The sequence below is a fragment of the Neofelis nebulosa genome, chromosome 11 (assembly GCF_028018385.1).
Source record: "Neofelis nebulosa isolate mNeoNeb1 chromosome 11, mNeoNeb1.pri, whole genome shotgun sequence".
NCBI lineage: Eukaryota > Metazoa > Chordata > Mammalia > Carnivora > Felidae > Neofelis > Neofelis nebulosa.
This window is the reverse complement of record NC_080792.1, coordinates 90,521,643-90,549,243: the sequence shown is the minus strand read 5'-3', so window position 1 is coordinate 90,549,243 and position 27,601 is coordinate 90,521,643. Positions and strand designations below refer to the sequence as shown.

Genomic DNA, 27,601 nt, shown 5'->3' with positions numbered 1-27,601 from the left:
TTACAATAAACGTTTATTGAGCCGCAATTTTCACAATATTTTCATTCTGTTCTGAAATCGGTCTACAAATATCTCTACAGAACACTAAAGCCAGTGATTTAATAAATAAGAGGAATGTATTTAGCATTTTGCAAATAAAAGAAGCCTTATACATTCAGATCTCCATTTGACACTCACAGAATCAGTTTCCCAAGGCTTTAGGCAACTAAAATGCGCACACAGCACAGACACACACACACCAGCGTATTCAAATCAGATGGGTTTAGATTAAGCGCGAAATCAAATGCTGCATAAAATTTATAACCAGATACACACAGGATGAACTCAATCACGAACGCACTGTTCGATGATGGACACCGTTACCTCACTAGTATGATTTCCAGTTAAGAGGGAAATAAAGGATTGCTTCGTTGGATTTTAAGTGAGCACAAATCACCGTCACCATCACAAGAAATCAGTTGAATTGCACGGTACCCAGAGATTGAACACACATGCGAATGTTAAGCTGACACCACAATAAAACCTTGAAATCTGCGAAAAGACGTGGGGACATAGGGTCGATGACACCGTTAGCTGCCACAGGTTTCCCGTAAACGATGCAAATGACCATCAGCTTTTTATGCCACCACAGGGGAAAAAACTGGTCTTGCCGTGTCTCCTGCAAAAAACTCAGGACGCTGAACAAAGCCTGCTTCTCCCAGAGACTGTATATCATATCGACGGCTGTCCGTTACTCATTTTAAGGGTACTATGCTAGACCCCGCAAAAAAATAGATAATTCTATCGCTCACCACTCACAAGTGAGGGGCAAAAAGTCCAAGACTCAAAGGACCGTAAACAAAACTTTGCGGAATGGAGATCTATTATCATTACTATTTTGATTTGGGGACAAGGGGGTGACACCTCAGGGCCTTAGGAATTCCTGCTAACACAAGCCAGCTGGATGGCCGGAGCTGGCTTTTGGGTTCAGTCAGGCAATTCGAACCCCGTCAGGGAGAAGTTACCAGACGTCCTTCACCTAAAGCATCTTGGGGAGTACCAGGAAGCACAGAAATGAAACGGTTCAGGATTTCCGCTAACGACAAGGCGTATTAACCGTGTTTTTGATGCGTTGGCTTTGGCGTGTTTTTCCTAAGCTCTCCGTGAGGCCGCTGAATCGGAGGCAGACAGGCAATCAAGGTGGTTTACGCCTTCCCCCCGAGCCAGCCCTCACGGGCGTGCAAAGTCACATCACAACCCTCCCGACCACTGCCCCCCAACCTGCACGTCCGCGCCTGGCACCCGGTAGGGCATGTTCAAACCCGTTGCTTCCTCCCACCGCGGTGACGGAGTCCAGACACACACCCACTCCGCGTCCCGACCCCGTGTGAGGCTTCGCGAGGCCCTGCAAGGCATGCTGCGGCCAGGTGCTTTAGGGAACCGTGCCGAGAACCTTCTCTCAATGGGATTGGCCCCCGTGCTGTCACCCAGGTCACCTTCGTAAATGAAGACCCCGGCACAATTCACAAGAGCAGCTTTCAAGAAATTCTGTTGCTGCGTTTTGCCCCCAGAAGTGATGTGGGTTATCACGGAAACATGAGGCCAAGACCCCCCCACCCCCACCCCAGAAGCCAGGGGATGCTGATCTTGACCGGTACGGGGAATGCCTTTGTGGAGGGCTGACGTACCACGGAAGCGTCTTCGCCAGCACATCAGGGAACAGGTCCCTCTGGACACAGACCCCAGAAGATCCACTCAAGTCCAGCAATTTTGAGATGGTCTTTTCCTTTTCTGTCCTTGGCGTTGGTTGTTACTGAGGCACTGGAAAATAAAAACTAGTCAAGTTTAAGATCTCTAGAAAACAGAGTCTTAATTCGAACCCATCCACGGTCGTTTCTGTCAGGGTTTTCTAGATCACACTGAATATGAAGTGTCGCGCTAATAGGTCCTACAACCCGGAAGACATTAAAAAAAGGTTTCTCTTCCAGGTATGAGATGTGGTACAAAAATACATTTTTTTTTTCCCATGTACAAAAGAGAGAAAAAAGAAAGACACGGGGAGTAGTGGGAAAGGCCAAATACCCTAACAAGCTTCTGTGGAGTGGAGAGAGAGGAAACGAAATCCCCAACTATTCGGGGTTAAGACGAGGCCCCAAAACAAAAGTCAAACGGATGCGTTAAAAAGCAGGCGTTGTTCAGACCGAACGTCCACGGTTTCTACCAGAATTCCAAAGAATGTTCTGCCCTGAAGTGGTGCTCCTTTTTAACTGTAGGTGCTTTCATTAAAAATAAAGCCATCTTTCGTCGCAGTGCATGATGAAACTGCAAGGCTGGGCTCAGAGAGCCCAACCCTTGGCTAATGGGGTGGAAACAGCGCATGTGACCAACAGCGATTTCTACCTGCTGCTTACGGCCTCCGCGCGCCAGTGCCCAGGTGCACGCGCCTCCCTTGGTTTACCGGAAGTGAAAACGGTTTTCCTGTTGACCCCAACACAGCACGGTGCCTTTCAGGGTTCGCGGGGGAAGGCGGCCGGGGGAACAGAGGGGATATTCCAGCGACAGTTTCGGACTTAAACAAGCTGTGTGCAGAGAACGCCAGTTCTGCACGAGCAAAGCAATGTTTTGGGATCTCAACACGCCCGATGCACGAGAGCCAAACGCACAAGAGGAAGGCAGGCCGGGATGGCCTCCCCGGGGCTATTTCTTATACCCCTTGTGCTAAAAGAGATTTGCCTCCAAGATTCCGACTGCAACGGCTTCGGGCTCCAAATGCGCCTGGAGAAAGGTTTGCCCCGGGCAGACCTCGGAAAACACGTATGCGTTTCAGGAAGCGAACCGAATGCTGCAAAGGTTGGGTCCCGTTACGTGCACCTCACACAGAGAGGTTTCGTAAACATTCTCAGAAACATCCGCTCCGGTTTTCCGGATACTTGCATCCAGCAGTAAAACTTCACGGAAACCGCACAGGAGTTAGCAGACAGCTGAGTGTTTCTCCGGAACGATGGGTGGACCGTGGAGTCTTGGTTCTACCTGATCCAACTGGGGGTGGGGGGGTCTCTGCAAATGTGCGTACAGAGGCTCTGTCGGGGGGCCGCCGGGGTACGCAGGTGGGCAGGGAAGGATTGTGGCGGCCAGAACTCCCTTTCCTTGTTCATGCGTTGCCTGATGCTTACCAACAGGCCTGGCGGGGGGGGGGGGGGGGGGGGCCTACACTGGGCCGCGTGCATCGACCCCTGATCCAGCCTCACAAGGCGCCCCTGTCGAGGACCCCCATCGCTGTCTGCCCGGTATGTCCCTCTCTGCCCCTAGGCACGGCCGAAAACGAGGGCACCACAGACTTCACACAGAAAGCACATAACACGTGTGTCGTAAAAATTTCAGGAAAAAGAATTCGGATCTTCTCCAAGGCGTGTTTATTGCTGCTGAGAATGCCTTATAAGCAGCAAGAGACTTGAAAATGTTATTAGCTGCTAGAGTTTGTTTTAATTCCGAGGTCCTGAGTCAACCCACACTACCGTGACACAAATAAAAACCCTTGAGAGCGTACCTTTTCTCTACAGGTCTAGCTGGCAAATGGTGATACCGGGGCATCAGATAGACTCCAGACGGGGAGTTTTGACACTCACCCAGGTAGCTCTCGGCATCGAACCCCAAAGACATTTCTTTGCTTGGTCCTTGGATCTTCCCTTACAAAACGCGGGGGTTAAAATACATCAAAGTTCAGAAAGGGAAAACAAAAACAAAAACAAAAACGAAAACAAAAGCAAACGATCTCAGGGTTGCTATGAATAACGATCTCTTTCTCCATTTAGAAATATAATTGACGGGGGCCTGGCTGGGGTCACGAGGACCCAGAAGATGTTTAGTTTCGTCCTGGACCCCAACCACCCACATCCAGAAACAACGACATCTATCAGCTAAGTCACCGTCAACCAAAAATGACATAAAATGAAGTTCACGGTTTTGGAACATGAGAAGAACGCACACAGACCTCACCCACCAATCCCTATGCCGTGACGACAAACAGTGACGCTGGAACTCTTGGTCTAAAATGTCCGATTAGCATATTCTTCCCCTCAGTGTAAAGTTTTATTAAACTTGACTCGATCTGCCTTTATTAAAAAACCTTACAAAAGATGTATTTAAGTGCTTGAAAAAATTAACTTTATGCACTATGCACAGATAAACTCTTACCATACAGCTAATATGGTTATATCCTTTGTTTTAAAAAATACTTCTTCCCCCACTAACGACCCTCGGCGGGTAGTTCCGCATAAACGATCCTGTCATTCCTCTGGGAACGTGTCCTAGGGGTTGACACGTGGCCGGAAATACCCTCGCAAAGCGCCCCCGGTTCCTGCTCGGGAATGTTTATTAGGACTGCTTGGGGTTTGCTGTTCTTTTCTTCCTTCTTCTTTTTTGCTTCCTGAGGCAGGGCGCTGGTACGGGGGGACCCGGCCGGCCGGCTGATTGTCACTTGCCGTTGGTGCGGTCGAGACTCTCCAGCACTTTGTTGAGGCGGATGTTGAGCAGTCTGACCTGGTTCTCCAGGTGCTCCAGCTTCTCCTCCACGCTGGGGCCACTGGGGCTGCTGCGCCAGTAGAAGCCCATGGGCCCGGTCATGAAGTAGATGGCCACCACGAAGCACAGGGGCAGGACTGCGTTCTCTGGCTCCCCCTCGTACTTGTGCAGGACGTAGACGCAGGACATGGAAAACAGGATGACCCGGGCGATCCAGAAGAAGCGGCCGAACACCACGTGCAGGAGGCTGAAGGTGAAGCCCAGCGTCAGAGACAGGAACCAGTAGGCCAGGAGGACAACGCCCACCAGCAGGAGGGCGCGGGCCGGGCTGTTGGCCACCGAGGCCGGGCTGAAATACTGGGACAGGTTCGACACTGCGGAACAGAAAAGAGGGACAGTGGCGGGTCAGCACGAGCCGGGGGCTTCTCTGCAAGTGGGGTGCGGGGGTGCGCTGGGTCTCCGCCCTACGCGTGTAAAGTCCGCGGCCTCTTTATCCTTCACACGAAGCCCTGGGGGAAGGCAGGGCACCCTCCGAGGCCACCCGCCGCATCCTGAGTTGAAAACACCTTTCATGGCAGGGCAGAGCTTACAAGCCCGTCCTCTATCTCCTTCCTTCCTGTCTCCCATGGTAGCAAACGCCCAGGTGTAGGCTGGGTGCGTGGCTGCCTAGGAGGAAGGCGTTTCCAGCCTCCCTTGAAGCTCTGAGACTAAGCTCTGGTCAAGGAGATACTTTGTGGTGGCTTTGTGGGGTCTTTCCTAAAAGTAGCAGGAATGTGCCCTTTCTCTCTTCTTTTGCCTGCTGCGATGGAGATGCGATGGCGGGAGTGGGAGCGGCTATATTGGGCCATGAGGTAAGGGAAGTCACCTAAGCCGTAAGACGGACGGTGCCTCGGTCCTGAGGCCCTTGTGCTGCAAAGCCACCTCCCTGCCTAACCACCTACCTGTGAACACTGACACAGCTTTATTGAGATATAACTGACAAAAAGCACTGTATAAGTTCAAGAGCATGACTCATTACTTGGATTGTGAAATTATTAGCACAATAAATTTAATGAACATCCATCACCTCATATGGATACAAAAAAAAAAAAAAGACAAAAAAAAATGCTTTTTTTCTTGTCCTGAGAACTCTTAGGATCCACTACTCTCTTAATAACTTTCATATATACCATAGAGCAGAGTTAACTGCAGTCCTCACTTTCTAAAATTTTTTTAACATTTATTTATTTTTGAGACAGAGAGAGACAGAGCATGAACGGGGGAGGGGCAGAGAGAGAGGGAGACACAGAATCGGAAGCAGGCTCCAGGCTCCGAGCCATCGGCCCAGAGCCTGACGCGGGGCTCGAACTCACGGACCGTGAGATCGTGACCTGAGCCGAAGTCGGACGCTCAAATGACTGAGCCCCCCAGGTGCCCCTGCTGTTTTTTGGGTTTTTTTTAAGATTCTTCATATAAGTGAGATTATCAGGTATTTGTCTTTCTCTGACTTGTTTCACATGCCATAAGGCCCTCGAGGTCCATCCAAGTTGTCACAAATGGCAGGCAGGATTTCCTTCTCTTTTATGGCCGAATAACATTCCACGGTGTGTGTGTGTGTGTGTGTCACTTCTTCACTGCCTCAATTTACAATCCCACCACCAGTGCACAAGGAAGGGTTCCTTTCGGTCCGCATCCTTGCCAGCATTTGTAAACTCTTGTCTTTTTGATAATGGTCATTCCAGCAGGTGCGAGATAATGTGTGGTTTTGATTTGCATTTTCCCGATGAGTGATGTTGAACACCTTTTTATGTAACTGTTGGCTATCTGTTCTTTTGGGTTTTTAAAAAATGTTTACTTATTTATTTTGAGAAAGCATGCACACGAGTTGGAGGAAGGCCAGAAAGAGGAGAGAGAGAGGATCCCAAGCAGCCTCCACTCTGTCAGCACACAGCCCGACTCGGAGCTCGGTCCCAACAACCGTGAGATCATAACCTAAGCCGAAATCAAGAGTTAACCTCCAGGTTAATCAGACTGTGGGTTTCTCACTATTGAGTTGTAGGAGCTCTTTATAGATTTTGGTTATTAACCCCTTAATAGATACGTGGTTTACAAATAGTTTTTCCCATTCCATAGGTACTTTCTTTTTTTAAAAAAATTTTTAAAAATGTTTTTATTTATTTTTGAGACAGAAAGAGACAGAGTACAAGCGGGGTGGGGGGCGCAGAGAGAGAGGGAGACACAGAATCCGAAGCGGGCTCCAGGCTCCGAGCTGTCAGCACAGAGCGCGACGCAGGGCTCGAACTCACGAACTGCGAGATCGTGACCTGAGCCGAAGTCGGAAGCTCAACCGACTGAGCCCCCCAGGCGCCCTGGTACTTTTCATTTTGTGATGGTTTCTTCTGCTGTGCAGAAGTTTCTGGGTTTGAGTAGTACTACTTGCTTATTTTTGCTTTTGGTGTCAAATCCAGCAAATCATTGCCAAGACTGATGTCAAAGAGCTTTATGGAGTTTTATGGTTTCTGGCCTTACATTTAATAAGTCTTTCATACATTTTGAGTTAATTTTTGTGAGTGGTATAAGGTAGGGGCCTCGTTTCATTCTTTTACGCGTGCATATCCAGTTTTCCCAGCACCATATACTAAAGTGACCGTCTTTTCTCCATTGAGTATTCTTGGCTCCCTTGTCAAATTTTAGTTGACCACGTATCCCTGGGGTTTATTTCTGGGCTCTCAATTCTCTTCCATTGGTCTACGTGTCAGTTTTTATGCTGGCACTATAGTGTTTTGGTTACTGTTTTGGTTCGTAAGGCTTATAATACAACTTGAAATCAGGAGGTGTGATGTTCTTTTCTCAGGATTCCTTTGGCTGTTCCTTTGGCTTCTGCAGTTCCATGTAAATTTTAGGATTTTTTTTCCCCACATCTGTAAAAAAAAAGCCATTGGAACCTTGATAGGGATTGCATTCAATCTGTAGATGGCTTTGGGTAAATAGCAGACATTTTAACATAAATTCTTCCAATCCATGAACATGGGATAATTTTCCATTTATTCACGCTGTCTCCGATGCCTTTCGTCGATGTCTTACGATTTATCTTTCACCTCCTTGATTAAGGTTATTCCTAAGTATTTTATTGTTTTTTTTTTTTTTTCAACGTTTTTTATTTATTTTGGGGACAGAGAGAGACAGAGCATGAACGGGGGAGGGGCAGAGAGAGAGAGGGAGACACAGAATCGGAAACAGGCTCCAGGCTCCGAGCCATCAGCCCAGAGCCTGACGCGGGGCTCAAACTCACGGACCGCGAGATCGTGACCTGGCTGAAGTCGGACGCTTAACCGACTGAGCCACCCAGGCGCCCCAAATAATATACTTTTTGAGAAGAATAACTGATTTCCAAAACAGTACCAAAAAATCCCGATGATGAAAACAGTGAGATGTTTTGCATTTTTACAACTCTTTTTTTTTTTTTTTTTTAAATATCTGGCCTGTTAGGAGAGAGCTGGATCCTCAGATCTGGTTTTGAATTCACAGAAACAGAATGTCAGCCACAAACGTGGGCCACGGATAGATTTTAAACATTTCTCGGGGCACCTGGCTGGCTCAGTCCATAGAGTATGCAACTCTTGATCTTGGGGCTGTGCGTTTGAGCCCTGTGTTGGGTGTAGAGATTACTTAAGAATAAAATCTTTGTTTTATTTTATTTTTAAAGTTCATTTATTTATTTTGAGAGAGACAGCGAGCACAGGTCGGGGACGGTCAGAGAGAAGGAGAGACAGAATCCCAAGCCGACGTCACACCATCAGCACAGAGCTTGACGCGGGGCTCGAACTCACGAACAGTGAGATCATGACCTGAGCCGAAGTCAGACGCTTAACTGACTGAGCCACCCAGGCACGCTTAAAATACCTACTTTAAATAAATAAATGAATGAATAACAAAACAAACAAATATTTCTAGTAGCCACATTAAAAAGGGCAAAAAAGAAATAGGCAAAGCTAACATTAAGATATTTAGCCCAACAGGGGCACCTGGGTGGCTCAGTCGGTTAAGTGTCTGACTCTTGATTTCGACTCAGGTCATGATCTCACAGTTGGTGACTTTGAGCCCCGGCATGGGGCTTTCTGCTGTCAGTGAGGAGCCTGATTGGGATTCTGTCTCTCCTCTCTCTCTGCCCCTCCCCCACTTACATGCACACTTGGTGTGATCTCTCGCTCTCTCTCTCTCAAAATAAATGAATAAACTTAAAAAAAGAAAAAAGATATTTAGCCCAACATATGCAACATATTATCAACATGGAATTGACACATCGAAGGATCCCTTGAATGCCTGGCCTCACACAGGTTGCTGGAGAAGGGGGGCACCTCACGGTTCCCCTGAGGGGCCTCAGGAACCCCCTCCAGGGTTCATCAGAGCATACTTGGAGAACCACCGGACTAGCCTATGTATATCTGCAGCTACATACCACGTGTTATTATCAGGGTAACAAGGGGCTGAGTTAGGTGACCAGCGAGGACAAGGACCCTCGGTGGGGGTGGATCTAGGACTAGGGCCGAGAATGTTGACACAGGCACGACCTCGCTGAAACCCGCGCTGCAATCCAGCGAGGGGGGTAAAAAGCAGTGTGCCTCGCCAGACGCCCTAAAAATCGCAGCTAGAACAATGAGCAACTCATGACTCCTGCCTGAATCCGCTTCCCAGAGCTGCCACGACAAAGCAGCACAGGCCGGGCGGCTTAGGCGACGGGAACGTACGTATTCGCACACAGTCTGAGGTCAAGGCGTCGGCAGGGTGGCGCCTTCTGAGGCCGCCGGGGGACAGCCCGTCCCAGGCCCCTCCCAGCCTCGGGGTGGGGGAGGGGGGGTGTGGGCGATCCGTGGTCCTCTTGACTCGTGGGAGCATCCCCCTGACTCTACCTTGGTCTTCGGGTGGCCTTCTCCCCGGGGCCGCTGGGTCCGAGCTCCCTGCGAGGTCACCGGTCCTACCGGATTAGGGGTCCACCCCGATTCAGAGCCAGGGGAAAGCCGGCTGTGTGTGCAGCCGCACACAGACGGCCCTCGGCGTGGGGAATCGAGCCTGGGTGGGTCCCACAGCGGCCTGACAATGACTTTTCGGAGCGGATCCCCTCCGTAAGCCGTGAAGGGGTCACAAGGTATTTACCGCGGGCCCACGCGCTGCTCTGATGGCTCTGCACAAATTGTCATCTGGTCCTCACGATGTGCTGATGACACGTAGCGTTTTCCACATGGAGGGCGGGGGGTGGGGGGGGCTCAGGCACACAGCGTGACTTGCCCCGGGTCCCGCAGCGAGGACAGGGCGGAGCTGGGATCTCAAGGCAGGGAGCCTGGTTTTCGGACTGCGCTACCCTGATGCGTCTCACGAGCGTGTGTCAGAAGCGGCTCCCAAGGCTTCAGACAGAGTAAACCGCCCGATGCAGGGACGAGGCTTTAAGTCCATCCTTCCAACTCCTTCCCGGAAGAGTGACTTGAGCCGCCCGGTCTAGAGCAGGCCAACGCCACGGTGTCCGTTATGGGAGCCATCGGCCACGTGTGGCCACTGAGCGCTTGAAACGTGGCAGGTCTGAACTGGGATGTGCTGTGTCAAACACGGGCTGGATCACGAAGGCCTCACACCCCCCCCCAAAATGTAAAGACGCCTCATTAATAATGCCACACGCTTCCCACAAGTTGAGATGACAGGAGTTTGAATCTCTCGGGTTAACCGAAATACCTTATTAAGTTAGTGTCGCCGGTTTTTTACTTTTTTTAACATGGTAACTAGAGCATGTGACATCATCCGGCGCTCTCTTTCTACCGGACGGCTCTGGCTAAGGAGGCTCCACTTTAACCGGTACCCCGAGAGATTCTGGAGACAGGAATTAGAGGATTGTGCTCATGGAGACCTTTTGCACCAGAACATCCAACTTCGGAACGCTATTTCCCGTAAAGCCTCCTGCGTGCTCGGACTTCTAAGCAGAAGCTGAAAATCCCAAAGGCCTCTGGATGCTTTGAAGTTTATGCGCCAAACACAAGGGGAGAACATGACGTGGGAGGGGTTCTTTCACCTCCGGAACGTGCCAGCTGCCCTCCCCACGAACGCAAGCATGTGGGGCCTCTGCGGAATGACTCTGTTCTGGTCCCCTCCCAGGTAATCAGGAGGCTGTCTCCACCGCAGCTTTCCGCTCCAAGCTGCATGCAACTTTTTGCAATCAGGTTTGCTTCTCCGGGGCTCCTTGTTGGCCAGGGATGGAAATACCGAGAGTTTAACAATCTGGGCGAGTGGCGAATACGGATTCTGAGCGGGATTGCACACAGTTGCCGTATCTGGGTTGTGTGTTGGCTCAGCCCGACTCCCTGGAGGCTGCAAATGGCATTTGCTAGAGCATTGGGACTGTGTCGTCTTGCCCGCTGGGGGCCAGAATTCTGAAATCAAGGTGTGGGCAGGGCCGTGCTCCCTGAGCGCTCAGAGGGAGTCCCTCCTGCCTCTTGCAGCTCCTGGGGGCTCCAGGCACCCTTGGCTTGTGGCCACGTCCCTCCAGTCTCTGCCTCCGTGTCCATAGGGCCATCTCCTCTCTGTGTGTTTGTCTCTGTGTCCCAATTTCCCTCTTCTTACGAGGACACCAGACACTGTCTGGTGGGATTTAGGAGCCACTCTAATCCAGGATAGACCCCATCTTAACTTGATCACATCTGCAAAGACTCCATTCCCAAATAAGGTCACATTCATAGATACTGGAGCTTTTGGGGTACTTTTGGGGGGACGCAAGTGAACTCCCACCAGCAGCGAAGCAGAGGGGCCAAGAGTCCTCCAACTTTTATTAATGACAGGACCCTGTCCACCAGAGGCAGAGTGAGGTGGAGGGTGCAGCCTGGGGGAGATGGGCAAAACCCTGCTCACAGGAGCTGATTCCGGAAGAAATATGGGCAATAAACATATACACACACGTGTGCACGCTGCGGAACATTACAGCTGACAAGGGATTGTAGGCGTGAGAACAGGGTCCCTGTACATGGGGTAGTCAGGATGGGCTCCCTGGAGGAGGTGTCATGTACCAGAGACCCAAGGATGGGAAAGATCTGAGCAGGCCAAGGGCTGAGGGCCTGCTCCCAGTGGGGAACACCTAAAGGAAACAAACATGTGTCCGAGGACAGGACGGAGGCCGGGGCTGGGTGGGGAGGCTGGGCAGATCCTTGGAGTCGACGGTCCCCGTGGGAGCCCTGTGTCAATTCCAAGAGCAACAGAAGTCACTGGGCAGTTTTAAGGTGTAGGACTTAACCTGACTGATCCTTTTTTTTTTTTTTTTTAATCACTCTGTGCAACAAAAGAACTAATAAAAACTAAAATCACCCTGGCTGGTTTGTTGAGAAGGAACCACAAGGGGCCAAGAGAGGACACGGAATTAGGAAGTGTGCAGGAACGGGTTAACACGGCAGGCCCGAGTCCGCTCTCTAGAGAGGTGCCAGAAAGGATTAATATGGCCCTTGGCTGACATCTGGGAACTTGGGTTTCTGGAGTGTGATACAGTGATTTATAAGATGTATGTGTGTGTGTGTGTGTGTATATATATATATATATATATATATATATATATATATATATATATATATATTTGGTCTTTGTCCCCATTCCTGGCACAGAGCTCCTCCTAGAACCTTTGGATTAATTCTTAACAGGGTCCTTTCGGCCACACCTGAGTATGTGTTGACACAGTGACCTCTGGACAGGCCCTGAGGATGGGGGACCAGGAGAACCCATCATGAGGAGAAGGTTGGAATTTCAGACCCATCCCCTGACCTCCAGGGAGGGGAGAGCGGCTGGAGCCAATGGCTTCATCAATCGTGCCCGTGTGACAGAGCCACCACAAAAACCCGACAGGAGCTTCTGGGATGGGGAGCTCAGGGAACACCAAAGCTCCGTGCGTCTCCCTACAGAACGCACCCGAACATCTCCTCCATCGGGCTGTTCCTGAGTTACATCCTCCTGCAATAAACTGCTAAGCTAGTAAGTGGTGTTCTGGAGTTCCGTGAGCCGCTCTGGCAAATTAATCAAACCCAAGGAGGGGGAACCTCCCATCTAGAGCCACTTGCTTGGTCAGAAGCACGGGGGGGGGGGGCTTGCAACTGGCATCTGAAGAGGGAGGAGGGGCAGTCCTGCGGGATGAGCCCTGACCCCGTGGGCTCGCTCTGACATTATACCTCCAGGTAGCCGGGCTCAGGATTCAGTTCAATTCGTGGGACGCCTGGTCAACTCACGGAGAGTTGAGTTATCTGCTTGGGGGGTGGAAAGAACACGGGTAGTGGAGGGGGCTTCCCTCCATTCCCTGATAACGGGGGCTCCCTGTGCCTGGACTATTTGCACACATTCTGTGGTTTATGCTGACCACTTGCTTTCCCACGGGGTGTCGGGAATTTTGGCAGGTGCCGGGCAGAAGGTGCCCACATGACCAGCCCCTAAGAAACACCCTGGGCGCAGCGTCTCTAACGGGCTTCCCTGGTGGATGACGACTTTACACGCATCACCACAAATTGCTGCTGGTGGAATTAGGGTTTCCTGTGAGGCTCCCACCGGCCTGTCCCCTTTTGCTGAGGGTGCTTTGTGTCCTTGCCCTGGAATAAATCACAGCCGTGAGCATGACGATAACACTGAGTCCTGAGTCCTCCTGGTGATTCACCGAACCTGGGGGTGGTCTTGGGGCCTCAACACAGGCGGCTGCAGACTTCCTGGCGGGAGAGGTGGCAGCCTGGACCAGGGCCGAGTCCTTGAATTCAACCGTTCCAGCAGTAGCCTCCTGATTCCGCACAGAGCAGCAACTCCCACGGCAGGCCAGTTCGGCAGCGTTCTAGGCACGGCTCTGGGACCGCCTCAAGCTCTGTATGAAATCCCTTTGTGCCTAAATAACTGTAGGTAGGAGTTTGTGATGGGTCCCAACACCCCGGAGGCCCCACCTCTGGTCTTTGCAGTTTGCCTGGGGGCCAACGAATCAGCCCTACCCACACGTACCTTACCCTAAACAGCATCTGTGAATCTCAGTTTTGACGGGTCATTTCTTTATGCAACTATCACAATAAAAAATGTTCATTTGTGGGGCACCTGGGTGGCTCAGTCAGGGAAGCATCCAACTCTTGATTTTGGCTCAGGTGATGTTCTCACGGTTCGTGAGTTCAAGCCCCGCATCGGGCTCTGTGCTGACAGTGCAGAGCTGGCTTGGGATTCTCTCCCTCTCTCTCTGGCCCTCCCCCGCTCGCACCGTCTCTGTCTCTCTGTAAATAAATTAGCAAACCTCAAAAAAATTTTTTAAGTGTTCATTTGTGTCCTCACTACCAACCCCCACCAAGGGGTCCTGTGTGCCACCCATCATGGGTACTGCATCCACACTTTGATAACCACTCGAATAAAACAGCACCTTCAATGAATGCCTTCCCCCCAGCACCACGTACCATCAAGTCCAAGAACATCCAAGAGCTCCATCCAAACTTTCCACAGTGTTTCGATGAACATGTCCACCCCCAGCACGAACCTCTCGGTCAGCCTGGTCAGGAACTGCAAAAGCAAGAGAGTGGTCACTACCGCTGACTGGGACAACGCGCCCTTCTCCTGGTCCAGCCAGGCCCATTGGTTTATGCGTTAGTGGGAAAACAGAGCCGGCCAGTGATGAAGGACACAGCAGGAGTGGCCGAGTAGCCTGGGCACAGACATGAGCTTGGTAGGCCAGGAGCTGGGCGAAACCTGGTCAGGCCTCCTCCTCCACGGGCCAAGGGGGAGACAGGAGGTCCCCACAAAGCTGATCCACTCCACCTCTGACTTCTGAAGCCCTCTTGCCCACGTCAAGCTCAAGGTCTCCTTCTTTTCTCTGCCTGATTTCTCACCTTTATCTTTTATTTATTTTTTTAATGTTTATTTTTGAAAGAGAGAGAGAGAGAGAGAGTGTGTGTGTGTGTGTGTGAGCACGAATGGGGGAGGGGCAGAGAGAGGGAGACACAGAATCGGAAGTGGGCTCCAGGCTCTGAGCCGGCAGCACAGAGCCCGAGGCGGGGCTCGAACTCACAAACCGCGAGATCATGACCTGAGCCGAAGGCAGACGCTTCACCGACTGAGCCACCCAGGCGGCCCTGGTGTCTCATTTTTAAATGGTGGGAGTTTCCACCCCCTCCCATTCCGCCTGGACGTTGGGTACTGCCTCCTGGGACAGGAAGGGTGGGAGGGCAGTGGCTCTCACATGTGAGCTGTATCACATCTCCTGGGCATGAGGGAAACCCTAGAGACCCATGTCCACCTGGCTTTAAGGACCCGGGTCCTCAGAGGGCTTCCTGATCTCTACAGGTGATTCCAGAGAAAGACCAGGCTGGAGGAACAGCTCAATGAGGTGTAGTCTCATCCATCCGGTTATTATTTTTAATAAGTGCTATTCTGTACACATGGTATAAAACTCAAAGTTGCAAACGGGAAGTCAGTGAAAACTAACCCTCCCATCTCACTCCCCATAATGCAAATCTCCTTCTGGAGGCTCTGTCGTTATTCTGTGGCTTCCCTTTGATGCGCCGGGGGAGTGGCAGCAAACATTCTTCCTCCAAGTGCCAGTGACTATGCACGGTTTTCTCATGTGACACTCTGCCTCAGCCCGACCATACAGAGCTGCCCTTGTTCTCCTTAAAGATGTTTGAGCGATCCCCTACCCATGGACACCTAGGCTATTCCCACCCACGCTATTGCAGCAAAGGGGAGTGACACAGGGGAGCCCTGTACTTGTGCACTTTGGCTCACATGCGGGCGATCAATGCCTTGGAGTGAAATGGCTATTGTTTTTTTTTTTTTTTTTTAAATTTTTTTTTCAATGTTTTTTATTTATTTTTGGGACAGAGAGACACAGAGCATGAACGGGGGAGGGGCAGAGAGAGAGGGAGACACAGAATTGGAAACAGGCTCCAGGCTCCGAGCTGTCAGCACAGAGCCCGACGCGGGGCTCGAACTCACAGACGCGAGATCGTGACCTGGCTGAAGTCGGCCGCTTAACCGACTGCGCCACCCAGGCGCCCCATGGCTATTGTTTTTAAGTTATTTATTTATTTAGAGACAGAGGGCACAAGTGGGGGAGGGTCAGAGAGGGAGAGAGAGAATCTCAAGCAGGCTCTGCGCTCTCAGCGCAGAGCCCGATGTGGGGCTCGAACCCACGAACCATGGGATCGTGACCTGTGCCGAAATCAAGAGTCAGACACTTAACCGACTGAGCCACCCGGGAGCCCTGGCTACAGCATTTTGAATCAGACCTTAGGGCTGGATCACCGCTCCAGGGCACAAGGGGAAAGAGAGCAGGGTCGAATCAGCCACCAGGAGAGACAGGACTCCAGTAACCTCCGTGCTAGTTCTGTGGCTTGGCTGAGAGCGCGCGTGGCTGAGTTTAAGGGCCTCTGCTTCTTACTGCTAGCTACGTAGCCATCGTTGTGTGTGTGTGTGTGTGTGTGTGTGTGTGTGTACACACATATAATACGTATCAGAGCTCCCGCTAACTAAATGCATGTATTAGTATCTACCCCAACTGGTTATTTTAGCATTAAGCGGGATACTCATATGAAATGCCTCGAGCACACGGTAAATGGTCAAAATTCCCACCGACATCCCATACTCGCACTGAGCCCTGACCCCAGAGCACGTCCTGCAAGGAATCATCCTTTTCTCCTTAGGTCATCACACTAAAGGGATTTGTACACGTAAAGCCCACGTGGCCATCAGCTGACGGATGGAGAAACAAAGCCTGGTCCATCCATACAGTGGGATGTTGTTTGGCCATAAAACGGAATGAGTTACCATGAGCTTCCACGTCAGTGTACCTGGAAACACGATGCTAAGGGAAAGAAGCCGGACGCAAAAGACCACGTATCGTACGATTCCATCTGTATGAAAAGTCCAGAGGAGGCAAACCCACAGAGGCAGAAAGTCGACTGCTGGTTGCCAGGGGCTGTGATAGCTAAAATTTCTTTTAGCGGTGAGGAAATGTCCTAACATCGACTGTGGTAATGATTGCACAGCTCTGTGGTCGGACTAACGAGGACTGAACGGTACACTTTAAGGGGGCGAATTGTAGAACACGTGAATTATACCTCGATGAAGCTATTTTGAAATGGGAGGGTAAAAATATATACAATGGAAGAGCTGGCATTAAAAACAAAAACAAAAACAAAAACAGGGATGGGAATGCAAACTGGTGCAGCCACTCTAGAAAACAGCGTGGAGTGTCCTCAAAAAATTAAAAATAGAACCACTCTACGACCCAGCAATCGCACTACTAGGTATCTATCCAAGGGAAACAGATGTGCTGTTTTGAAGGGACACACGCACCCCCGTGTTTATAGCAGCACTATCGACGATAGCCAAAGTATGCAAAGAGCCCAAATGTCCATCGATGGATGAATGGATAAAAATGTGATATACATACAATGGAGGATTACTCGGCAATCAAAGAGAATGAAATCTTGCCATTTGCAACTACGTGGATGGAACTGGAGAGTATTATGCTAAGTGAAATTAGTCAGAGAAAGACAAAAATCGTATGACTTCACTCATATGAGAACAAACAGAGGGTTGCTGGAGGGGTTGTGGGGGGGGGGGCGGGGAATGGGCTAAATGAGTAAGAGGCATTAAGGAATCTATTCTTGAAATCATTGTTGCACTATATGCTAACTTTGATGCAAATTAAAAAATTTTAAAAAACAAAAAAACTAACAAAAAACAACAAAAAGACAACAGGGTGTCTGGCTGGCTCAGTCCGTAGAGCCTGCAACTCTTGATCTTGGGGTCATGAGTTCGAGCCCCACGTTCCGAGTGGAGCCTGCTTCAAAGAAAAAGTAAAATAAAATAAAATTTTCTTAAAAAGGGGGTGCCTGGCTGGCTCAGTCATTTAAGCGTCTGACTCTTGAATTCGGCTCAGGTCACGATCTCACGGTTTGTGGGATCGGGCCCCACGTTGGGCTCTGTGCTGACAGCGCGGAGCCTGCTTGGGATTCTCTCTCTCTGCCCCTCCCCTGCTCGATGGCTCTCTCCCAAAATAAATAAATAGTCTTAAAAAAAAGAGAAAGAAAGAAAGAAAGAAACCCGTACTCATCAGCAGCCAACCCCCTTCCCTCCTCCCCAACCTAGGCAACCACTAATCTGTCTGTCTCCACGGATTTGCCTTTCCTGGACTTTCCGTACAAACGGAATCATACGGCAGGTGACCTCTTGCGTCTGGCTTCTTTCTCTCAAAATAACATTTCCCTTGTTGTACCAGGACTCAGTAGTTCATTCCTTTTTATGGTGGCCGATAGTGTTCCACTTGACGGGCACCCCTGTTCTGTGTGTCCTCTCACAGAAAGTATGTTTGATCTGTGCGTCTTTGTCGGTAAAACCAGGTAGCAGGCTTTACCATTTGTTCAGAAGGAGGAAGAAGGAAGGAACGCCAAGGCTTTTGTGAGAAAAGGGTATCGGGTCCTTCGGATGGCACTGAGCCCCCCAGGAGGGGTGCGAGGAAACAGCTATTTTGGAAGGGAGAGACACGGCCGCTCAACATTGCTGAACCTCTCTGTGCCTCAGCTTTGTCAGCTGTCAAACGGGGCAAAGACAGGATTGGACGTTCCGACCTGTAAAGGCCTCCACGTGGTGCTGGCACAGACCGGGAGCCCGGGCGGCAGAAGGCTAAGGACGCTTCTGTCTCAGCGCCTACCCACGCTGGTCTCCAGGTAGGTGCTCGGAGACCTGCTATCCTTGGGAAACCCTCAGGCCCAGACATGACTGGCCTTGCTCAGGAGAAAGAACAGACCCGTCCCGGAAACTGGTCCGGGCAGGAGAGGTTGAGAGCAGAGAAGGGCCCACTGCTGGCCTTCTAGCCAGGAGCAGGACAGACTCGCCCTGGGCCCTGGGGGCTGGTGCTGTTGCTTTGGATACGGCCCTGTGACACCCTGTCCCACTTCACCCTGTGAAGGGCATCCGGGAGCCCTCAGGGGGATAAACCTGGTGCCTGCAGATTTCCTATGTCGAAGCCCTAATCGCCAGGCCCTCCGAATGTGACTGGAATTGACGACAGGGCCTTTGGAGAGGTAAGAAATATAAAACGGGGTCACCAGGCTGAGCCCTAAGCCAACGGGACCTGTTGGGGAGGAGACGGGGACACAGACGCACACAGAGGAAGGACCCCGCGAGGACGCAGGGAGAAGACAGCTGCCCGCACACCATGGAGAGACACCAGAGTCTCAGTTTTCTAGTAAATTCCTACTGTTCGAGCTGCCCAGTATGTGGCACTGGGAGGGCGGCCCCAGCCACTAACAGGGGGTCACAACACGGCCCGGAGCCTGGAACGGTTCTCCCACCACCGGCCTGCGGGGGTCGAGAAACATACCCAGCCAAACGTGAAGGTGGCCTTGCCTCCAGGGCAAGGCCCAACTTCGCCACAGAAGCCGCTGTGGACATAAAGAGCAGAGGAAGAGGGGAGCCCGGGTGGCTCAGTGGGTAGAGCGTGTGACTCTCGATCTCGGCTGAGGTCCTGATCTCACGGTTCGGGAAATGGAGCCCCGCGTCGGGCTCTGCGCTGACAGCGGGGAACCTGCTTGGGATTCTCTGTCTGCCACCCCCCCCCAAAATAAATAAATAAGCTTTAAAAAGAATGGCAGAAGGTTGATTAGCGGAAGCAGTGGCTGGTGGGTCCAGGGTTCATTACAGGATTCTCTCTGCCTTTGAACCTGTTGGACAATGTTCAGTATGAAATATGAAAACAAGGGAGATTCAGGTGAATTAACTCGAGGCTGGCGGCCGTCACGGTGGGAGGGACAAAATTACTGAAGCCTGGATTTCGTTATCCCTTCTCTTGTAGCAGAGAAGCCTGGACGTCCACCTCCCGAGGGCACCTGCCTCTGCCCCAACCTTCCCTCGGCCTGTCACCCCTTGGCTTGTGCAAATCGGCTCCAGGGAAAATCAGCAAATGTGTCCTGACGAGCGAGTCAGAGGAGGAGTGGGGTTTCTGCCGTTTCGAGTTTGCCCAAGCATGTGAAGAACACCCAGAAATGCAAAGATTGCACGAACAGGAAATACTGGAACCGACGCCCGGATCACAAATGGGTCACAAAAGGGAAAGGCACCTCCAGGGCACAAGGCAGGGACACAAGACCCCTTCAGGGGAATTCTTGCCAGATGCGGACGTGTGCCCTCATCCTAACCGCGAGGAAACAATCCGACCACACCATGGGACATTTCAAGAAATGACTGGTCTGCGGGCGACTGGCTGGCTGGGTCGGTGGAGCATGTGACTCTTGGTCTTGGGGTTGTGAGTTTGAGTCCCATGTTGGGTGTAGAGATTACTTAAAAATAAAGTCAGAAAGAAAGAAAGAAAGAAAGAGAGAGAGAGAGAGAGAGAGAGAGAGAGAGAGAGAAAGAAAGAAAGAGAGAAAGAAAGAAAGAAAGAGATAGAGAGGAAGGAAGGAAGGAAGGAAGGAAGGAAGGAAGGAAGGAAGGAAGGGAGGAAGGAAGAGGAAGGAAGGAAGGAAGGAAGGAAGGAAGGAAGGAAGGAAGGAAGGAAGGAAGGAAAGAATTGGTCTGTCAAAACCACAGTGAGATACCATTCCAGCCTCACCCTGTGGGCTATAATCAAAAAGACAACGATGAGACGACTGGGTGGCTCAGTGGGTTAAGCATCTGACTCAATTTCGGTTTATATCATGATCTCACAGTTCATGAGATCGAGCCTCGCATTGGGCTCTGTGCTGACAGCACAGAGCCTGCTTGGGATTCTCTCTCTGCCCCTCCCCTGCTCTCTCTCCCTCAAAAACAAATAATGGGGTGCCTGGGTGGCTCAGTCAGTTAAGCGTCCGACTTTGGCTCAGGTCACGATCTCATGGTTTGTGAGTTCAAGCCCCGCGTCGGGCTCTGTGCTGACAGCTCAGAGGCTGGAGCCTGTTTCAGATTCTGTGTCTCCCTTTCTCTGCCCCTCCTCAGCTTGTGCGCGCTCTCTCTCTCTCTCAAAAATAAATAAATATTTTAAATCAATCAATCAATCAATCAATAAAAATAAAATTGACTGTGGTGAGGGCTGGGCAGCTGTCTGAATATACTCAAAACTACTGAACTTTCAATAAAGCTGTTACCAAAACAAGAAAAGCAAAAAAGACAATTGGTCTGCACTATTCCAAAATGTCAATGTCAGAAAAGCTCTCCACACCCACACCCAAAAAGTGAGGGGACTCTGACAGACTAAAGGACATTAAAGAGACATGAAAACCAAATGCAATGAGCCATGGTTCATAAAGTGTTAGATTTTTTTTTTTAAGCTATGAAGGAAATGTGAATACAGACTGTATGTGACAAGTTTTTACTGTACTAAATGTAATTTGGGGGGATGGAGGGACCATGGTATTGTGGTTCTGTAGGAGAAAGTGTCATGATGTTTGCGACTTACTCTTTTTTTTAACGTTTATTTATTTTGAGAGAGAGCGCGTGCGCACATGAGCAGGGGAGGGGCAGAGTGAGGCTCCGTGCTGTGCGTTCAGAGCCTGACACGGGGCTCGATCTCACAAACCACAGACCACAAACCGTGAGATCATGACCTGAGCCAAAATCAAGAGTCAGACGCTTAACTGACTGAGCCACCCAGGCAACCGTGTGACTTACTTTCAAATGGTTCTGGGAAGAAAACAGTGTGTGTGTGTGTGTGTGTGTGTGTGTGTGTGTGTGTGTGTGCGCGCGCGCGCGCGCGCGTGTGTGGTGCGTGTAAAGAAAAAGGGAGAAACCAGTTTGGGGAAAATGTGGGTTCAGTGGGAAAGTTTCTAGCTGTTCTTCATTCCAGCCTTTCATCTGTTCCGTACTTCCAAACTTCTCATAATGAAAACGAGAAACGTTTTGATTGTGGTAGTGTTTACACGGGTGTGCACGCACATCGAAATTTATCAACTTGTACGCTTTCGGACACGTTTGTCCCACTTTAAATATGCGCTGTCTATCGAAGCGTCATGCCAGTCACACCTCCAAAAAGCCGCTAAGACGGGCCGGGGAAAAAAAGGCTGGAAAGCGTCAGAGTTATTTTTGCCCCACAAGCTCGCCGGCAAACAGCGAAACGGGCCAGCATCTCAAAAAATCAAAAACCAAAGACAAGGAAAGAGCTCAATAGAAGAAAATGGCAAAGAAAACAAAAGGCAGTCTCCAGACAAGAAAAGGCTGATGGAGTCTGCATATGTGAAAAGATGTAATAAAACCAGTAAAACACGTAATAAGAAACTTAATGATACGCTTCGTCGGACAAGGTGTGGAAAGTAGAGCTCACACGTTCGGTAGGAGTGGAAACCGGCAGAATTCTTTGGAAAACAATTCGGTCGTCTTTCACAGTATTGAAAGCGTATATGGAAGTGGGTGTCAACACAAAACTAACTTATGTTGCCAAAAGTCAGGAGAGCGGTTGCCTTGGGGTGGGGGACAGGGGAACTGGAACGATCCATTTCTAGATCCGCATGCCGGTGACACGGGTGTGTTCGGGGTGGGACAGTTCACGATGCTTTATACTTCTTATGGAGAAAAGCACACCGATTATATTCCAACTTGAAAATTTGTGAATGGGGGCATGTAGGGGGCGCCGTGGGTTGAGCGTCCGACTCTTGATTTCAGCTCAGGTCACGATCTCGCGTGGGTGGTCTCGAGTCCCACGGGGAGGGCTCTGCGTGGACAACACAGAGCCTGCTTGGGCTTCTCTCTTCGTCCGCCCCACCCCCCTCTCGAAATAAATAAACTTAAAAAAAAAAATTAAGAATAAACACTTGTGAAAGCACAGACCCTTTGACTCAGCGATTCCATTTCTAACAACCCGCACACAAAAATCTCTACAGAAAGACCTTTACCGCAGCCAGATTTGGAGGGCACAAGAGGGGACGCTAACAAAATGTCAACTATTAGGTTCAATTATGGTACATCCTGAATGATGGTTTGCTTTCTGCACTCCTCCAAAAGGAAGGAAGCAAAGCTTTATGTACCAATAAGATGTGATTGCCAAAATTTGTCAAGAAGGAGAAGAAGAAGAAGAAGAGGGGGAGGAGGGGGAGGAGGGGGGGAGGAGGGGGGGGAGGAGGGGGAGGGGGAGGGGGGGAGTGGAACAGCTTGCGTAACGAAAAACAGAAAACCCACCAAGGGGCAGGATCTGTACAGATGCTCAGAACACCAGGCTACTCTAGGAAGGAAAATGGGAGATGGGGTCAGACTGGGCAAGCAGATTTATTTTTTTTTACTCTTGAACTATGTGAAATGGCATTGCATGCAGCTACGGCCTTATTAAAAAAAAAAAAATGTTAATCTTCTTAAAAACAAAACAACTAAGGAACAAAGGACTAATAAGAACACCAACTCTCAGCTTCTCATTCAAATGTTCCCACCACGTGGGTCCAGCTGTATTTTTTCCCCTGGGCTCCGCAAGATCCACACCCCAACGCAGCCGCCTGTGAACCGGACCCCAACCTTGTCTCAGCCCTTCCCTCCCCTGCCAACCCATCTTCCCGGACCCAACTCACACCCCTTCCTCCACCCCCTGCCCAATGCCTCCAGGCAGGGCACCAGATCTCTTCCTCCTGGCTCTCCACAAGGCCTTTCTGGCATCACTATTGATGTCTTGTTAAACCCTAGGTCCTGTGTGACCTAGGTCTCAATCTCCCTCTGTCCCTTGTTCACTCTGCCACAGCCCTACTACGGACCCTCTCTGGCCCTCACACACCAAACCTGTTCCTACCACAGGGCCTTTGCTCACACTGTTGCCTTTGCCTGGGATTGTCTGTCCCTCCAGCTCCTTCTGTTTCAGCTCACTTCCCAGGCCACTCTGTTCCAGTCATTTCCAAGTCTGCAGAGGTGACGAGTGTGGGCACTCCCAGTCCTCCCTCCAACTGATTAGTGGAACTGGGGGCGAGAGGTTCAACCTTTCCATTGCCTTACTTTCCTTCTCCGTAAAACAGGGCTGATAAGAGAGGCTCTCTCTCTTAGAACAGCGCGAGGCACATCCTAAGCTTAAACAAAGATTACCCATCATCATTAACACATCATCTTCTCTTACCTCTGTAACGGCACTTACTACTCCGAAATAATCTTGTTTTAAGTGTCTGACTTATCTATTGCCTGTCCTATGAAAGGTCCTCGAGAGGGGACAATTTTGTCTGGCTTGTGCTCATATGGCAGGTGCTTAAGAAATTTTTGAAAATTGTTGTAAAGGGTGGCTCGGTCGGTTAAGCGGCCGACTTCGGCTCAGGTCATGATCTCACGGTCCGTGAGTTCGAGCCCCGCGTCGGGCTCTGTGCTGACAGCTCAGAGCCTGGAGCCTGTTTCAGATTCTGTGTCTCCCTCTCTCTGACCCTCCCCTGTTCATGCTCTGTCTCTCCCTGTCTCAAAAATAAATAAAACGTTTAAAAAAAAAATTTTTTTTTAAAGTAATATTTAAAAAAAAAAAGAAAATTGTTGTAAAATACACATAGCATAAAATTAACCGGTTGAACCATTTTAAAGTGTACGATTCAGTGCCATATGGTACATTCACAATGCTGTGCAAGTCACCTCTGCCTAGTTCCGGAACATTTTCTGCCCGGAAAAGAAACCCCCGGTCGATGAAACAGTCACTGTCCACCCCACCCCACCCTCTCCCCTTAGCAACCACTCATCTGCTTTCAGTCTCTACGGATTTGATTGTCCTGAAACATTTCACACAAATGCCATTGTACAATACGTGGCCTTTTGTGTCTGGCTTCTTTCACCTGTTTTCAAGGTTCATCCGCGTATCACCTATCAGTGCTCCACTCCTCTTTATGGCTGGATAATATTCCATGCTTGGACAGGCCACAGTTTATTCATTCATCAGCAGATAGACATTTGGGCTGTTTCCACCCTTTGGCTAACGTGAAAAGCACTCCGATGAACACTCATGTACAAGCCGCTTCATAATTTTTAATTGAATAAATGAGTCTATCACTTTCCTACCAGAGTCCCTTTCTTACATAAATATCTCCCACCATTGACTAAAAAAATCATTCAGTACCTGGTATTATGCAACCTAGTCGCATTCGGCCCTCCAATTCATCTCCTCTGGAGAGGAGACAGAGAGGTCAAGTCAACTGGCCCAGGATCGAAGGCTAGTAATTCCAATCCTTGTCTGTTGGACAGCAAGGCCCATGCTCCAAACCAGAGCCCCGCAGGTTTATTTTAGACGAGGCCTAGCTTAGACCATGGGGGTGTTTCTTTAAACACCCTCAAACCTCACAACCCACCAAGCCGGTCTGGCTCCGACTTAGTAACCCCAGGCAGGCCGAAAACGACGTGGCCAGCATACCTAGTTTTTGTTAACAAACAGTCTCCCCCAAGCCCGGCCAGTCTGGGCGACGCTCGGCAGGAAATGTCAGGTCGGTCTCGTTCTAGATGCTGCGTTGATGGGGGGAGGGGAGGACCACAAAGGGTCATGAGGCATAAAGACCCATGAAGGCACCAGTGTGGGTTTAATTCCCGGCCCTGCCACTCAGTTTGACTTGAAGCCACTCACATCACCACTCTGTGCCTCAGTTTCCCTATCTACAAAATGAAAACATGAACAGTACCTACTCATAGGGTTTTTCTGAGAATTAATTGAGTGACTCTATCTCTAAAAGCACTCAGCACATTTTAAGCAAATAACAGATTTGTATTAGCCCCGTGGAAGGCACAAACCTTGGTCACCCCAGAAAGAATTCTGATCTCGACCCAAGAAGAATGCCAGTCTGAGTTGGGTTTTGTTTTATCTCAAGCACCAGAAAACTTTTTTTTTTTTTTTTTTAAATCCTGAAAGTCCTTCCAGCAGGGCTAAGCAAAGTGGATTTGTGCCTTGGCCGGAATGTCAGCAAAACGATGTAGTTGACACAGATTCAGTCATTACTCTGGGCCAGGAAAGCACCATAATTACAGGAAGCATTCATAATTACAACCGCATAATGAAGGGGATATTATTATTAGCCCCTTTTAGAGGATAAAGAAACTGAGGCTCAGGGCAATGAAGCCACACGTGGCCCAAAGCGGAGCAGCCCGTTACGTGGTAGCCTGAACCGGAGTTCCCAAACCCCAGGGCTAGCCCGGAGCAGAGACATCAACAGGAGGAACAGCAAGGGCTGTCCTCAGGGAACCACGTTACCACATGCAACCGTCTTTCATTCACTTCCCCTTTCTCGGGCCCGAATGAAGCCTGTCCCACCGGGCTCCAGAGGGCAGCGCAGGGTGCGGACACACGTTCCCGCGCTCCTCCTGAGCGCTCGACACAGCAGCTCCAAAGTAAAAACGCTCCGAATCAAGGGACGGCACACAGTAGGAGCTCAGGAGGGTTACTGGGCCAAAGCAACAGAGGAGACCGCCTCAGTCCCTTTCTTTTCTTGTAAAGTTAAAAAAAAAAAAAAAAGCCGAGATAATCTTCGCAGCAGAAAGAGGAGGGCCTAAGGTGCTCGGGGGAAGTGGGTCCGCGCGAGGCTGGCAGAAACGCAGGGGTTGCTGGGGAGAGGGCAGGGCGCCCCCTGGGCAGCGCGCGCGGCGCCTGGCTCACAGTAGGTGCTCATTCAAACGCGCTGAATGAATGAATGAGAGGCGCGGCCGGCGTGGGCGCAGCCCAGGGGCCGCGCGGCGCCCGCGGGCAAGGTCCAAGGAGAAGTGCGGCGCCGAGCAGAGGGCGCCCCGAGGCCCCGCGCCCGCCCCCCGCCCCCCGCCGTGTGCGCCGCCACCGGCCGCCGGGCCCGCCCCCGGCCGCGCGCGGGGGGCCGCAGGCCGCAGAGGCCCCGGGGCGCAGGCCGGCCTCCCCTCTCCCCGCCGCCCGGCGGCCCCGGAGGCCGCGCACGGCCCAGGCCGGCCCCGGGAGCCAGGTGCGCGTGGGCCCGGGCAAGGTGACCGCAGGCTCGAGCCCGGCGCCCACCTTGTGAGCGGCGCGCACGTTGTCCTCGCCGAACAGGCTGCTGACGCTCTGCGAGAAGGTGTTGACCGTGCGGCGGTAGCTGTTCTTCTCGGCGCCGCCGCGGCCCCGCGCCCCCTGCGCGCCCGGGGCCAGGAGCCCGAGCAGCAGCAGCGGCAGAAGCAGCAGGAGCCCGGGCCGGGCCCGGGGCCCGCCCGAGGCGCGCGCGCCCATCCTGGGGCCGGCGGGATGCGGGGTCGGCAGCGGGGCCGAGGGCCGCACCGGGGACGCCGCGGCTCCGGCGGGGACCGCGTTAGCGCGCTCGGGGGCCGCGCGCCGCGCCTCTGTCAGCCGCCGCCGCTGTCGCAGCGCCACCTGCCCCGCCCCGCGCGCAAAGCCGCGACGGCCCCGCCCACGCCTCGCCCCGCCCCCCGGACGCCGGGAGCCGGCCGACGACCCCGCCGACGACCCCGCGAGGGGCCGGTGCGGCTGGAGGCTGCCTCGTCTCCCCGCCCCCACCGAGCTGGAGGGGGGTGGGGGTGGGGGTGGAGGTGGGGGAGCGGTTGGCCTTTAAAAAAAATAGTAATTGTTATTTTTAACTTTTCTGTAAAAAGGAGGCTGTGCCGGTAAAACTTGCAACGGCCTCAGCAAGGATGGTGACTGCGATTGATTGGAAAACCAGATACATGCATGTCCCTGAATTTCTACTGATCCCCAATACTTGGCCACCGTTGGCGACGGCAAGGGCAACCGTTCCTCCACCCGTTCATTCATGCTGAGATTTTGAATTAAAGGGAAAGCGCCAAGCATCCCTCCTGCCTTTCCTCACCTACTATTTCAGCCTCACAAAACGGGAGGAGGGAACGTTCTCTGAACATAAGTCCAGCTGGTAAATGAGGAGGGAGCCAAGGAGCTAGAAAATCATTTTGCCCCTTAGGGGAACGATGGATCCAGGCGATGGTCATCAAGAGACTGAAACCAAGAGGTGAATGCTGGGTGGGGAATTTGAAAATGGAGGCGCCGAGTTGTCCAGACCTGGACGCGGGACAAACCCTAGAAGCAGGAAGTACCTGCCCCACCTGGGATGGATTCTTGCCCGAACACTTTGAACCCTAACCGGATCTGGTCTCTACAGCTAACCAACAATTTACAGGAAATATGGGGGATGGAGGAGAAAATGAGAAGGCAGCAGAAGCAGTCAGTCAAATCCAGAATGTACAGGGCAAGCGACCCAGTGTCTTCAATAAATTAGATGGT

At 51.3% G+C, this 27,601-nt stretch overlaps 1 protein-coding gene across 2 annotated transcripts; it reads right to left on the bottom strand.

Annotated features, from left to right (window-relative positions):
* BRI3BP (BRI3 binding protein) lies at positions 1 to 26,715 on the bottom strand. Of its 2 annotated transcripts, XR_009250581.1 has the most exons (4): positions 26,369 to 26,715; positions 13,911 to 14,013; positions 3,606 to 4,874; positions 1 to 1,800 (listed from the first exon to the last, which is right to left on the bottom strand). XR_009250581.1 is itself a non-coding variant. In XM_058691476.1 (3 exons), exons 1-3 carry the CDS (start codon positions 26,576 to 26,578, stop codon positions 4,453 to 4,455), a joined length of 735 nt encoding a protein of 244 aa, XP_058547459.1. In that variant the 5' UTR covers positions 26,579 to 26,715; the 3' UTR covers positions 1 to 4,452. The 2 variants fall into 2 exon arrangements, 1 of the variants encoding a protein (XP_058547459.1); XM_058691476.1 differs by having other exon boundaries at positions 1 to 4,874.
* Between the last annotated feature and the right edge of the window lie 886 nt (positions 26,716 to 27,601).